We start from the raw sequence: 14,955 nt of genomic DNA, 5'->3' as shown, positions 1-14,955 counted from the left end.
TGGCTCAAACTGGAAAAAGGGGGTAAAAAAAGGTATTTTAGAGGGGAGAGGACGTCTAACTGTCTCACCTGCAGTTTCACGGGCTCTGCAGACTGACTGTGGCCTCTGTTAGCTGGCTGCATGGCTGCTTAAGCGTGGGCCAACTTTTCTCATGGACTGAATGGTTTTTATGGCCAGCGTCTGAATAAAGTGTTGGATAAGTGTAAAAAATGAAACCTTCTCTAACAGCCCCTGGACTGACGTCTGTGTGCAGGACGAGTGAAAATCCCAAACACATACTCGCTGCCGAGCATCTCCCGCCGTCCTGCACGCAGACAGGAACAACGCTTCCAAAATAAAGTGGCGTAGAAACAAACACCTCCAGTAATCACACGCTGAGTTTTGTCACTCTGTGTCGTTTCTCTATCAGTGTGTCAGATCCTGCCGAAGGGTGTGGTCTCTGTGATCGGCCCCGCCTCCAGCCCCGCCTCTGGGTCCACCATCAGTCACATCTGTGGGGAGAAGGAGGTGAGTCACATCTGGATCTGGCGTGCGATCACGATTGTCCCGCTGAGGACGGTGACACGAGTTTCATACATACGTCACACCTGAGTGCAGGTAACAGTCACGGTGCTGCTGCCGCCTGTTACCGCCTCAGAGTGAAACATGGTGAGTAACAGTAACACTTCTTATTTGTTATACATGTTTCTGGCTGAAGATGAGCAAAGTTTCCAAACTTTATTAAGCGACGTCATGGACGTCTCTGTGCGGCAGCTGGACAGACTAGAGGACGCCACGCCCTCACTAACAACATTTTTATAACATGATGCAAACAACACATGAATGTTCGGTCTGGTGCCCGCCTCTTATTTCATCTCTGTTCCAATCAGACGTCTTCTTCCTGTCAAGGAAAACTCCCGTGTCCCTGCTGTTATGCAGTTTGCGGTTTCCAGAGCAGCCTCGCTCTGACTGCACATGTGTGCGACTCGTGCTCCACGCAAAGACCAAACCTGCAAACTGAAGACTTAGTTTAAAGAGTAACTAAGTGGAAGGTGGACCTGACGTCCTTGTTCCTAACATGGTGTTAATGTTGCACAGAGTTTGCTTTAGCCACTCGTGAAATGTTGCAGTTCAGCAAAAGATGAAAAGTTGTCCTGCTCATCTTCTAATTGCTTTAAACGTTTTACTTTGACGGTTCCTAACAGGAAAAGAGGAGGTTAGAAAAGCCACAAGAGATGAAGATCGATGTAGACTGTTGAACTTTAACCTTTAACCTGCTAACTGAGGCCTGCAGAGTCCTGGTGTTTGCACAGCGTGATCGTGGGGTGAACACACCTGAACGCTGCAGACCAGCAGACTGCGGACACCTGCAGTTAATCAGTCTATTCTTTAATGTTCACCCAGGATTGTCTTTTCAGCCAAAGAAAAGATAATTCTGACAAATATCCACAGAGTACTTTTGCTTCTCTGCAGAGCGGAGGGTCAAGGTCAGGAGTAGGGTTTGAGGCCAGGCGTGGGGTCTTCACTGGTGATCTGCTCCTCCTTTCATAATAAATGACAGGTTTGAGGTTTTGGCTGAACACAGCTGTGACCGTGGACAGACCGGACACAGCAGGCAGGTTTATATCACACACGTGTGACCGGATGATGTCACTACACATGGAACCGGTTTGTGATGGAGGTGTGGAGCAGGCTTTCTTTGGGTGGGGTTGCAGAGGACACCCCCGGTCTAATGCCTGACAAAGAGGACGTTTCCGCTCTAAGTTTAGGAGAAAGACCTCTGGGAGTGGGCGTGGCCTGTCTTCAGTTTAAAGCCTGTTCCCAGAAACGTGATTGGCTTCTCGTTTGCACCCAGTCGTCCTCGACCGAGATCTCCTGAACCAGTCGTTGAGTTCTTTCAGTTTTGCTTCGCTCTGTTGGATTTTTGCAGCCTTTAACTTGTGTTTAACCATTTTCTGCCTTCCAGAGTTTACACAGGTGCATCTCCAGCATACCGCAAGCCTCTAACCGTCCACATGTCCTCTTCCTCCAGCCCGACAGGTCCCATGTTCCTGAATTCTCAGTCTGGATTTAGAATAAGCTGGGTGGATGGGAGCAAAGCCCGGCTGAGCTAATTACAGTTTACCTTTGAAGCCCCCGCAGGTCTGAGCTGAGGTTAAATCACGTCACACAGGACGTCTGTCCTCTGACCCCGTTCTTCGTTCCTCTCTGAAGTGATTAATTTTTCAATTTTTCATGAATCTTTCATCTTAAACACTCACACTGTCCGTCACAGCACCTTTGCTCTGGGAGGTCTGAAGTGAAACAGAGAAGCTTGTCTGAAGTTAGACACATCGTCACCTAACCGAGCACGGTGACGTGTCCTCCTTTCTTTTTCCTGCGGACACCCGGCTGTACGACCCTCCGTGACCCTTCGATGTCTGCCGAACAGAAACTGATTTCTGCATGAAACGCTTTTCTGATATTGCTGATGATCTGAGGCTTTGTTCCTTTCTCACATTTTCTTTGTGAGCGTGAACAAAGACGGGATCATCAGCGAGTGCCGGGCTCTGATTAAAGCTCCATTGCTGTTATCTGAACTTCCTGTATAACCTGTACAGTTGGGAACAACTCGGCCTCTCACTCAGGGGCTCCTCACTTTTTTAAATGTCTCAATCTTAAAACAATGCTGGCTCACAGAAAGGTGAAAGGTCGACCTGCGGCTGCTGTGATGCAGATTTGGAGGAAGAGCACAGAGAAAGTGAAACGCTTGAATGAGTGTAAGGCAGCTCGTTTCCCCACATTGACTTTTTCTTTCCCACCTCTCTGTTTATCCTTCTTATTACATCTTTTCTTTCCCCTTTTTCCATCTGTTATAAACCAGCTCTTGTTCCTCGGTAATGATGGAGATCTCTTCACACTGGCTGGCAGCTGCAGTTCCTGGAGTTTTACGTTATAAATGAAACTGGGACTTCCTCATTCGAGCTTCCTAAAACTGACAGCAGTAATATCCAGCCTGTGATGATAAAATTTCCCATTGTAGAAATACGGAGAAGTCGAAGAATGGTTCAAGCTTAATTCAGTTTTATTTATAAAGCGCGAAATCACAACAGTCACCTCAAAGAGTAACCCTACAGTAATACAGAGAAAACCCAACAATCATATGACCCCCTATGAGCAGCACTTTGGTGACAGTGGGGAGGAAAAACTCCCTTTTAACAGGAAGAAACCTCCAGCAGAACCAGGCTCAGGGAGGGGCGGGGCCATCTGCTGTGATTGGTTGGGGTGAGAGAAGGAAGACAGGATAAAGACATGCTGTGGAAGAGAGACAGAGGTTAATAACAGATATGATTCAGTGCAGAGAGGTCTGTTAACACGTTCAAGTGCATAGTGTGGAGGATGTCGTAAGGCCTCGAGGCAGTTGGGTCTCAAACACAATATTTATGAGCTTTTGAATTTGTAAATCGGTCGGATTTGACCCGAACAGGCAGGAAGGTTGCAGCACCTGCTCTTAGGTGAAGGCTCTGCCTCCCACTTTTATACTTTAAATACTCTCCAAGTACAAAAACAGAGTTTAATGTGACGATTGTCTGAGAACTGTCGTGCAGTATAAAGTGCAGTAACTCGGTGAATGTTTCTTTGACTTTCAGTAACTGGTCTCCATGTTTCGAAGCAAAGCCCAGCGCAGACTTCCTTCTCTCATCATGCTTCTCATTCGCCCCTCAGATCCCTCACGTGAAGATCGGCCCCGAGGAAACGCCCAAGCTGCCGTACCTCCGCTTTGCCTCGGTGACCCTCTACCCGAGTAACGAGGACCTGAGCCTGGCCATCGGCTCCATCCTGCGCTCCTTCGGCTACCCGACAGCCAGCCTGATCTGTGGCAAAGCAGAGTGTGAGTGTCGTGGTTATTCCCACTGCAGCTCCGTCCACACTTAGGGCGGAAATGATGGATTTTAGAGCTCCAGTGTCTCGGGTTCGAACATTATGAGACGCTGGCACGTGATGCACATTCACAGATCATCTCACCTTAAACCACGAACGCTCCCCGATCCCTGTCCGGTTGCGTGTTGGCACCCGTTCCCTTGGGTTGAGGTTCTGTTTGGACGATCAGTCCTTGCTCTTCTCTTTGAGCAACACGTTTCACGAGTCCGTCCTCGTCCCCCTGCAAACCCAGCTCACATTTCCTGGAGTCAGTTTTCACCATTTTCCACCAGCGTCGAGCCCTCGGTGCCGATGGCTTTGATTTCTTTTCTGTTGTTTCTTCTTCTTCTGAGTTTTCTCTACTCCTCTCTTTCCTTTCCTTTCCTAATTCCTCTTCTCTCACACACTTCCCTCCATTCTTCCTTTCCTCTCCTGAGGACTCTAGTCTCCTCTCTTCCTTTCCCTTGTTCTTTTTCCCCTCCGTCCTCCCCACATCAGTCTCCCTCAGCTTGGATCCAGCTGACTGATCTGCCCCAGCTCTCCGCTCTAACATCTCCCGGTCTTTCGTCGTAGCCTCGGCCCGTTAACGGCCTGTATTGTGGTCCTGAGCACTGCTGTCAGCCAGTTAAACGCTTTATGGCAGCGATTAGTCGAGACACGCCCGCTGCTTCTGTCAGGGACAGACGAGGTAATGAGCCGGAGGCCGACGCCTCTGAATGTCGAAGCCCAGGTGATGCAAACACAGCAGGCTTCTCGCCGGTTTGTAACGCGACTGCTTCTGCTGAGGTCGGTCTGTTTTCTCCCGTCCTGTGATTATTGACGCTGCTCGCATCCAGCATGTTTTTCACGACGTGAACGCGTCTCATGTTTGGCCCTGCTGTGGGATACCGCCTCAGTGGCAGCGATGCACAAACGCCAGCACTGAGTGTAATGGAGAGAAGTGACCACAGAAACGACTGATCAGAAGCGGTAATAAGTAAATCCTGCCTCAGCCGTGAGCACTCGTGGGTCCATGTTATTCTCAGAGGAGAAAATTAATGGACTTTCAACATAATCGCCTTTATCCCGCTCTGTTTATCGCTTCCTTTTAGGCCTGGAAGTCTGTAGAGCAGCGGCAGTTATTTGTCTCTCTAATGACTCCAAGTCTCATCAATTTTCTTTTTACAAGTCAGAGCAATAATTTTACAAGCAAACAAGCTAAACACTCAGGCGAGCATCGTTTATAGACCCCGCCTCTTTTTCAGGCACTTAGAAGCACTTTGGATGAAGAGTTTTGTCGCTGCGTGACGTAACTTTCACAGCCAAGTGTTTCTGACTGGGAACCGCAGTCCGCCATCGCTCAGACACGTGTGTGACTCATGCTCGTTTCCTGCCCCGTAGGTCTGCTGCGATTGGAGGAGCTGGTCCGCCGCTTCCTCATCTCCAGGGAGACGCTGTCGGTGCGGATGCTGGACGACAGTCTGGACCCCACCCCCCTGCTGAAGGAGATACGTGATGACAAAGTGGCCACCATCATCATTGACGCCAACGCCTCCATCTCGTATCACATCCTCAGGAAGGTCAGCTGTTTGCATCAGCGCGCTCGCGCAGCTTCTTACGTCTGATGCTTTTCTACTTTCAGTCAAAAGGAGTCGACGACTCTGTTCGTCCGTACGGTTCATCGTAGCTGCAGCAGAAGGTTTGAAATGGCACATTTGATCCATGTAAGAGGAAACTGCAATGAATAATCTCAGCCGGCTTTAGAGAAGCTAAAAAACCATGTTTCCAAAATCGGCTCGTGTGAAGTCAGCAATAAATTCACAGACTTGGCAGCGATGCGCTCGGCGGTGTCATGAGCCAAAGCTTAATGGGAGCTGCAGTGCAAAATCACCACTGAGTACAGAAGTGCAGGTTAAATAAGAAGAATAAGGAACAACAGAGTTTTTAGGGTTTAATTGATGCTCAGGAGCACAGCGTGAGAGAAGAGGAACGGAGCTGAGATTTAATCCTAAAATACAGGAAATATGAAAACCCTCTGCTAGCACGACAACACTAATCATTTTAAAACCACGATCACAGCATGACACGCCCACTTTGTGCATACAGAGCAGATCAGGACACGTCAGGTGGAAAAAGTTCTGCAGGTCAGACACGATGCGTGTCCGTCACACTGAGATCTGTCTGCCACGCGGCGCCGTATCTGCACACGCCTCTCTGACTTCAGCTAGCTTTAGCGGGGCGTGGTCCCACCGACTGCAGCTAATGTCCCAAACATGTGCAGACCAGTGTTGCCAGCTTAGCGACTTTGCCGCTATATTTAGCGAGTTTTCAGACCCCTTAGCGACTTTTTTTCTAAAAAGTGACTAGCGACAAATCTGGCGACTTTTTCTGGTGTTATTGGAGACTTATTTATGACGTCTTTTTGACGTGAAAGGGCGTGTTGCTCTTACTTTCAACAAGCTGCAGTGCTGCCGTGGGCACCTCACCCGTGCTAAAGCGCTCAACGGCGGAGGATAGTCCTCCGCCAGCTGCTATCAGGGCAGGAGACTGCATTTAGGACGTTTTTTGCTCACTTTATGTTTCTTCCACGATGTTATGTCTCTCTCCAACAGTGTAGGTTACAATTACATTAGCATGACCAATTATGCAAATTAGGTGATGACGTCATTTAGCGACTTCTAGCGACTTTTAGGACAGCCAATAGCGATTTTCCTTACTGAGGAGTTGGCAACACTGGTGCAGACGTGTCCGATGCAAATGCAGAGTGCACACCTGTATCATGTGGCACAATAAAACATGTGTCAGTGTTTGAACGTGTTGTTAAATGTCTGCCTGTGTGCAGCCCCGGTTCCTGTTCTGGAAGCGTCTTCTTCCTCTCTGCTGTTTACAGGGTGGAACAGGACCTTCAGACACGCTGGGCTGGTTTTGTGCCAAACTGGCTGTGAGCGTCGACAGACTTTTAAGCCACGGGCTAAATCGACCTGCGTTTGGCAGGTTGCAGTTTCCCTCTCATAGCAGTAACCTTGGGGGGTGCAGGAAGTTTAAAATTCAAAATTACTGAGTAAACTCAGTCAGGACTTTTCAAGTTGGGCTGCTGCTTCAGGCTGAAGGAGATGTAAGCTGACAGTGTGCAGAAGGTTAATGGATTAATAAGTGAAGCGGCGTGCAGGCTCTGCGGTGTGAGGATGCCAGGTTAAATCCTCCGCTGCCTGTCGGAGCCGACGTCCCGTACGTGTGGAAGGTGAGCGTGCCCGAGATCAGCTGAGCTGTGACTGAGTTTGAGTCTCTGCTCGGGTCGAGCAGAAAACATTCAAACATAGAAAAGTACTCCAAGGGTCTGCTGCTACCAGGTTTTCACCGTGAACTTCACAAAGATATGTATGTTGGCTGTCCACACTGACTCCTGCTGTGGGGAATCTGCTGTTCTCCCGTGTGTCGCATCATAACGTTGAAAGATATTCCAGTTTTCTGCTTGCTCTTGTATTTTTAGCTAAATTCAGCCCAGTTTAAATGTCTTTTCACCTGAGAGCACGCTGCCGTTGTTATCATCTCCCTGAAACGTCTTTCATCACTGACGCGTCCTGGAGACGGTAACCACGGTTTCCAGGCTGTTATTAAGTTTGAGCGATGGTTCCTTTTTAAATAAACTCTGGCTCGTTTCCACGGAGGATGCTTAGCGTTTCTTCTGCTCTTCTGCAGGCTAACGAGTTGGGGATGACGTCCGCCTTCTACAAGTACATCCTCACCACCATGGTAAGAGCTCCACACCTCGCCTTCACCTTCATCGCTCGCCACTTAGTTGGATTCTCCTCATCTTCCTTCAATTCCTTCCATGAAGAAGATGCTTCTTAGTGGTTTTCATAATCGTCTGATTCTTCATCTTCATCACTTAGTGACCTATTTTTAACCTCCTCCTCCTCCACAGCTTTCTTGTCCACAGGCTTTGATACTATTGATAACGGCTGATAAAGGAATCGCTCAGCGTTCGACATTATTTTGCTCTGTACGTGACACACCAGCCACATTTATGCTGGTGACTCAATACTGTTCCTTTCCTTTCCTGTTTTTCTTGTTTCCTTTCCTAAAGATGATCCGTTGCCTGATCTTTTTCCTACTTTCTTCTCCTCAGTTTCATTTCCTTTTCTGTCCTCTATCTCTTCCATCTGTTCTCCTTCCATCCTTGTTTGTGTCGCCTGCAGTGATGGGAATAACGTTACTAACGGCGTTACTTTTTTCAGTAACGAGTAATCTAACTAATTACTATTCCTATCGTTACAACGCCGTTACCGTTACCAACAAGAAAATGCTGTCGCGTTGCTATTTTTCAACAAACAGACGGATGAAGCTGTGTTCAGCTTACAGCATCTTATATCAGCACGGAAGCAGCTGTAAGTAATCTGGACGCTGCAGCTTTAAGCAGCTGTGCTCCCGCGGACGGCAGTCACTGTCTGGCACAACAGCTGGAGCTCAGGGGGCAAAACAATCACACGAGTGCTGCTGTTTGACTGAGGAAGAATAAAGGAGTTGTGGTCAATCACATGACCACTTAAAGACAAAGCAACAAGGTGACATGTACCAGTTTATAAACTGCGTTGATCAGCCAGTAAAACCAGAGTCATGATAAACAAGACATACGCCTGTTTTTCCTCAATGTTTCGTCACGTTTCCTCTCTAAGGACAGCAGCGAGACCGCTCTGCTTATGAGCAAACAAAAACAGCCCGTTCATGTTGGTGGAAAAATGCACCATGTGGACCAATGAAAAATGATATGGTGACGTGACGTTTGGTTGTTTAGGAAGAGAGAGCGAGTTTTGAGATGTGAGAGTTTTGTGACGTTTAGCGTGTTTAGAGTGTGTAATTAGTGTGTTGTCTTGTGTAGTTAGTGTGTTATGGATAGTTTTGTGTTGTGTGTCAGAACAATGAGGCGGCTGCTGTCTCCAGGCAGAAACAGCAGTGACACACCTGCTGCTGTCAGACCTGCAGGTATCAGGTATCCCTGTGAGCATGAAGCCTTTCCAGAGGTGCTGTCGTCAGCCAGAGGAGGCCGTCGGTTCAAATCCTGAGCCAATCCGGCCGCACTTGCAGACAGTAACTGAAATAGTAACTCCTGCATGTGACGAGCTCTCACGGGCGCAGTGAGGTCAGCAGACACTACGTTCAAACGTCTGCTCGTGAGCCCATTATTGCTGCTTGTGGCCATATTTTCTCATTACTTCAGTCTCCTCCTCTGTTATAGTCTCTATTTTGCCTCCCTCCTTCTTTCTTGGCTTGTTTATTCATTTTGTTTCTCCTTCTTCTGCCAACACTTTCTTCTTTCTCGCCTTTCGCTGCTCGTCTTCTCGTCTGAATCTGTGGCGGTTCGTTCCGACTGCTTCCTGCTTCCTCTCTGGCCCTTTGCTTCTCTCCTCTTCTTTCACTCTTTTCTCGTTCTTACTCGTCTCTTTTTTCCATGCTCTCTGTGCCGCTGCGTTCCTTCGGGATGTTTGTAGGTCACGTGCTGAAACTAAACTCTGTCACCTCCCCCGTGTCACGCATGTCCTCCCCCTCCGCTCTCCTCGTCTCTCGGTGCTCATCGCGGATGCACGCTTGTCCCGCCGCCGTTTGTCATCATTAGAATTTTGCTGTTCGGTATCGTGCCCTTGTACGAGAGACTTTGTGTGGATAATAACTCGTCTCGATCTCCGCCTCGACTCTAAATACTGTCGTGTCACATTCTTTAACGGCGCCGTTTGCGCGGGGGCTTGACGCCGCGTTCGCAGACCAAGGACGAAAACATGCCCCCCAGTAGAACCCTGGAAGGGAACCAAAATGAAAATGATTTCTCAACACTTCCACACACACCTGCCGTCTCTGACCTACCTTTAACTTTGCCATAAACACGCTCGGCTGACTGTGACAGGCTGACTTCAGGGCGCTGAGTTCATCGCCGTTTCACCACGAGGAAGGACTCAATGGTCTCTACATTTATCATTTGTATGAAACAAGCTGTTTTCTGATTGGCTGTTCCCCACAAACAGAAGGTTTGAACAGCATGCTAGACATGAAACCTCCTGGTTGCAGGGTTTAGTCGGGAGTGCTTGGAGAGAAAGCTTTGCCCTATCACGTCCAGGATCATCTGGACCGCTTCCAGTGAGGCTGCTGTGCTCTGCTTTGCACTGGACACATGGAACTGGGTTTGGTTAGGCTGCTGGAGACTTGCTCAGTTTAGCCAGGTGGGCTGATCGCCTGCTGGCAGTGCACGAACACGGGGACGGTGCATTTCTATCATCTCAGATGTACGTGTGGAAATATGTTTGAGGCTTTGTGCTGCTGAAAACGTGGCTCCATGTGAGTGTGTGAGAGAGTCAAACAGCATCGGAGGAAGTTGACTGAATTTCAGTGAAGTGGTTGGAGTGGTTGTGATGACATCAGGACCGCCTCCTTTACTTACCTGCATCATGGTAGTTTTGTCTTGTTTTTGTCTCTTTAATATTTCATTTTCACTTCTCTTAGTGTTCGTTTGGTTTCTGGTTCTGATTCTTGTGTTTTTGGACATTTTTCCTCTCTCTGTGGTCGTTTCGTGTGTTTTTGTGCTTGAATGTTGCCGTTGGGGTAAAGGACAGTGTTGTAGGTCAGGGTGAAACCATTAAACAGTGTGCGGCAGCTGGTGTGGCTCAGAGGCTGTTTTGTGTGTCGGTGCTTTGTAGAAGGTTAATTTGGCCTCGGCGAGGAGCTCGGCATCCTGAAGTTCCATGAAGCGAGTTTCTAACTGTGTGGCGTCTGGGTGAAGTCATCGGTGAGTCATGGTATCGATCAGCAGCCTCATCAACCCTCTGCAGATATATGGCGGCTACGTTCTTGTGAATGTGGCAGGAAAGGTTGTAAATCTTCCTGATTGCTCTTTAAACGTCGCAGATTGAAACGATGGTGGAGACGGTGCACGTCTTCCTCACCCCGACCTTGTCCCGCCCTGTTATTCCTTAACTTCCTGCGTCGGTGTGCTGCACTCTGTGTCCCGGGATGCTGTCGCAGTGTTTCCTCCCCCGGTGGCGCTGGCCGCTCGCTGCCGCTCCTCCAGCCAACTGCTCTCCGTCACGGCTGGCAGGCCGGCCGTCTGACAGTGCACTTGGCTGCAGCTGAAATTGATTTGGCAGCAGCAACAACAACAGCAGCAGTTTCCCAGGAGGCGGGGACGCCGCTCGGAGGGATTGAGGTGGACGGATGCTGACCTCACAGGCAGGTCAGCCCCGGTGCTAAACAGCCGGGCCCAGAAGAGTCGCCGTGTGAATATTCTCGGGATGTTTGAGTCCCGACCTCGCGCCCTCCACAGACTCTTTTCTGCAGACGGGAGAGAATCTCAGCCAAACGTTTTCACGCTGCCAAATAACGATGATGACAACCTGTCCGTGCAGCAGCACGCCAGACTGACGGCCGCTGACCGCACGCCTTTCCAGAGTTACACTCTTCACATCATTTTTAAACGAAATGATAAACGTCAGCACACGAACCCAAACAAGCTGAAGGGCAGAGAGTGCCAAAGATACGTCGGCCTGCACATCATCATCGCCATGTTGTTGTTGTCGTCAGGGCAGAAAACTCAAATGAGTAAAAAGGTCCAGCCTGAGTCCTGGGTTGTGATTGGTTAACATCAGGCTCCGCCTGGGTCACATGTTGGATAAAGAAGTTTCATAAATGTGAATCAGGTGAAGGTAGAGCAGAGTAATTATGTACCTGAGGAGGGCGTCGAGAGTCACATTTGGATCATTAGTGCAGTTTATGAGGCAGGTGTGTGTGTGTGCGTGTGTGTGTGTGTGTGTGAGTGTGTGTGAGAGTGTGTGTGTGTGTCTGTGTGTGTCTGTGTGTGTGTGTGTGTGTGTCTGTGTCTGTGTCTGTGTGTGTCTGTGTCTGTGTGTGAGACTGATTATTTGTGTATTCGGTCTAATGAGGCTCTTAACGTCACAGTTTGATGTGATTTGAGCTTCTTTGCATTTAAAGTGTTTGTGAGTCTCTCACATGAGTCGTGCTCACGTCTGACTCCGATGGCTGAAGCTGTCTCCTGTTCTTCGTCCTCTGACGACCTGTTTTCGTGCTGCCTCTGCTCATGTTTCACGCATTAGAGAGTAACTGTTCATGCACCCTGATACTGGTACGAGCATCTTCTATCCGATGGTGCAGATGAGTCAAAACTGTTTGTATGGACCAAACCAGAATTAAATATTACACGATAAACATTTTCGTCTTGCCTGCATCAAATGAAGCACGCCGTAGCTTCCAGGTTGACTGCACAGAGTCACAGTAAGGCTGTGTCCCAATTCAGGGTCTGCAGCCTTAAAGGCCCAATTTCAAGGCCGATTACGTCACAGCGGCGCGCCGAAGGCTGTCCCAATTCAAAGGCTGCTCGAAATGCGGCCCTGAAATGCGTCCTTTATTTCCCTGAATTTTAAGGCTGTGGCAGTGTAGACTTCGTGGCCCAACATATCCCAGAATGCATAGCGCGGCGGTGGGTGTGGATAATTTTGCCGAAAAAAAACGGCGGATGAGGGGCGGCTGAAGAGTAAACTTTAAGTACTGAATATTATGTCACTTATTTATGTGCAAATGTTTAATAACGAAGAACATTAAAACATTACTGTTGGCCACATGTCGGCAAAGTCATGTGACATCAGTGACGTTTGTTCTAACTTGGTTTTAAAGCCTTTACTTTAAAATACACGCCGTTCAATAGCTGAGCTTCATCTCACAGAGAATGATCAAAGCTCATGTAGAAAGAAACAAACAAATGTTTCCAGCTGTTAGTATCATGGTTGCTAGGCAACCTGGGCAGCGCAACGAAGGCTAGACCGTCCCATTTCACAAGCCTCGCACTTCCGGCCTTAGCGGTCTTTGAGGATCGTTGAGGCTGCAGAGCCTGAATTGGGATACAGCCTAAGTGTGGCTGTGCAGCGGCTGCAGCCTCTCTTCCCACAGTTAGTCCCTAACCCCTGGTGGTGAACAGAGGAAGTGCACTTTTAGGGGTTACAACATACAACATACGTTTCGGTTCAGCTCAGCTGAAAACAAAGGAACTCTTCATTCTTTTCAGGGGAACACGATTACTGAGCACAGCTTGTACTGTCGAGGGGATCGGAGGTGAAGCCAGCAGCCGGACGTTGGTTTGGAGTCTGCCGGCATTCCCGACTCGTTCCAGCTAAACATCTCATTGTCAGCATCTGCTGCACAACACAAACCCTGCGAGGGCTGAGCAACAGTTTGTGGTTTATTTCAGCAGCACAGCTCAGCGTGACACCAACTTGCCTTCAAGGACTATTTGAAGTTCTTTGAAATCCCCGGCGTTTGATGTCCATCTTTTTTCAAACAAAAAGGAAAGAAAAGTGTTTTTCTCTGCGTCCCTGTTCTGAATTTAAACACTGTGCTTGATGTTGTGCAGCCGGCAAAGAAAACTCCAATCAAGCTGTTAAAGCTGTTTGTTTCTTTGTGCTTTGTTGTTCTCTTTCTCCCTCTGCATTTCAGATTCTCCACCCCTCCGTGGTATCTGCACGTCCCAGCGGCCGCTCGTGTCTTCTTCTGTTCACTCGCTCTTTCTGTCTCTGTCTTCAGGATTTCCCCCTCCTGCGACTTGACGATGTGGTGAACGATCAGTCAAACATCGTGGGCTTCTCCATGCTGAACATCAGCCATCCTTTCTACCTGGAGTTCATCAGGAGCCTCAACCTGTCCTGGAGGGAGGGCTGCGACGTCAGCCCGTACCCGGGACCCGCGGTGAGACGGGACAGAGTACGACCCCGAGAGCGTCTCACCTCACCTCATCTACTGCCACACTATCAGAACCGTTAGAAGATATCCTCAGTGCTTAAAAGACTTCTTGTCTTTATTCAGCTTAAAGGTTCAAATGCAAATGTAGCTTTTAGAGAAGAAGCAAAAGCAGAAAGTCAGAAATGAATCGATGAAAGGTGTGAGTAGGCTTAGTTTGCACAAAGAGAGGCCGACGAGCTGCTCACGGGTCCTCGAAACAGTGCCCATTATTCACACGCAGTGAGACTGGTGTCCTTTTGACACAGTTACTGAGCAGCGTGTCTCCGCCGTACACAGGCTAACCTTTAGCCTCCTGCACAAATGTGGGTCACTGTGTCACAAGCTGCTCTTTGGTTTTCCTGAGATATGTGATGTTCGCAAACGAAGTCAGCCAATCAGTGATCTATTTATCACCGTGAAGCGCGCCTCAACATCACAGAGGCGTTGGAAGCGTTGGCTGTAAGGTGTGCTGGAAGCACAGTGCTTCGGTCAGCCATGCTGTAATATTGCAGAATAGTAATACATGTGCTGGCCCTGAGAGGAGGAGCCTGAGCTGGTCCATGAGGTGGAGACATGCCCAGTATAGTTATAGTTAACTGTTCCACCCTGGAGACCTGGAGGAGCAGTCGATAAGAACCCCCGTCTTCCTCTACAGGAGCTGAGCTGTAGGCTGACTCACTACATGGTGTTCAGGTGGATCAGGTGGACCCCCACATTTGTGCAGAGGACAGTAGATCTCTGTGCTAACTACCAACCCGACACAGGAAAGAAAGAAGTCAGTAAAGAGTAAGATTGAAGAAACGCTTCCGTCTAATGACTTCTGCACAGTTGCTTGGATACCAAGCTTCTCTTGCACGTGGGGAAAAGGCCGGCACAGATCCTGATGTTTGTGAAATGTTAGCTTGCCCTTTGCTGTGCCACAGCCACACAATATTTCAGTGTCACTGCTCGACATAATGAAGCAGCTAAATTATGATCCTGGGATAATGAGAGGTGTTAATCAGCAGATCAAGGTGTGATATTTAGAGATGCTAAGGTAAGTAAGTCATCTACAGCAGGTTCAGCCCGGAGAGCGTCTTCATCTGTCGCTGTGTCTGCGTCTTTGCCCTGATCCATAATAAATAGACACATCAGGGCAAATCTGTCCCATCAGAGCGCTTTGTCTCATCTGCAGCTCTGAGATCAGCAGAGTGATAAGGCCAGCTTTAATAAAGATAACAGTTATGACAACAACGAGTTTGCCTCAGTCACTGCAAACAGCATCGTATCCCCGGGGTTATTGCTCATATCTATTCACTTAAAGTGCCGGATGGATTTCATGATGAA

At 48.7% G+C, this 14,955-nt stretch overlaps 1 protein-coding gene across 1 annotated transcript in view; it reads left to right on the top strand.

Annotated features, from left to right (window-relative positions):
• The window catches only part of LOC146643012 (glutamate receptor ionotropic, kainate 5-like), a 220,118-nt gene that overhangs the window by 160,262 nt on the left and 44,901 nt on the right, over positions 1–14,955 (top strand). Inside the window, exons 5-9 of the mRNA XM_085395464.1 lie at positions 410–507; positions 3,685–3,850; positions 5,260–5,438; positions 7,558–7,611; positions 13,435–13,596. Coding sequence (XP_085251590.1) covers positions 410–507; positions 3,685–3,850; positions 5,260–5,438; positions 7,558–7,611; positions 13,435–13,596 — 659 coding nt within the window. The remainder of the gene's footprint in view (positions 1–409; positions 508–3,684; positions 3,851–5,259; positions 5,439–7,557; positions 7,612–13,434; positions 13,597–14,955) is intronic.

This window comes from Rhamphochromis longiceps, linkage group LG22 (genome assembly GCF_057381845.1).
Source record: "Rhamphochromis longiceps isolate RC_006_pf linkage group LG22, R_longiceps_female_GT1.1, whole genome shotgun sequence".
Taxonomy (NCBI): domain Eukaryota; kingdom Metazoa; phylum Chordata; class Actinopteri; order Cichliformes; family Cichlidae; genus Rhamphochromis; species Rhamphochromis longiceps.
Note: the sequence above shows the minus strand (reverse complement) of the source record. Positions and strands in the feature narration are given on the sequence as shown.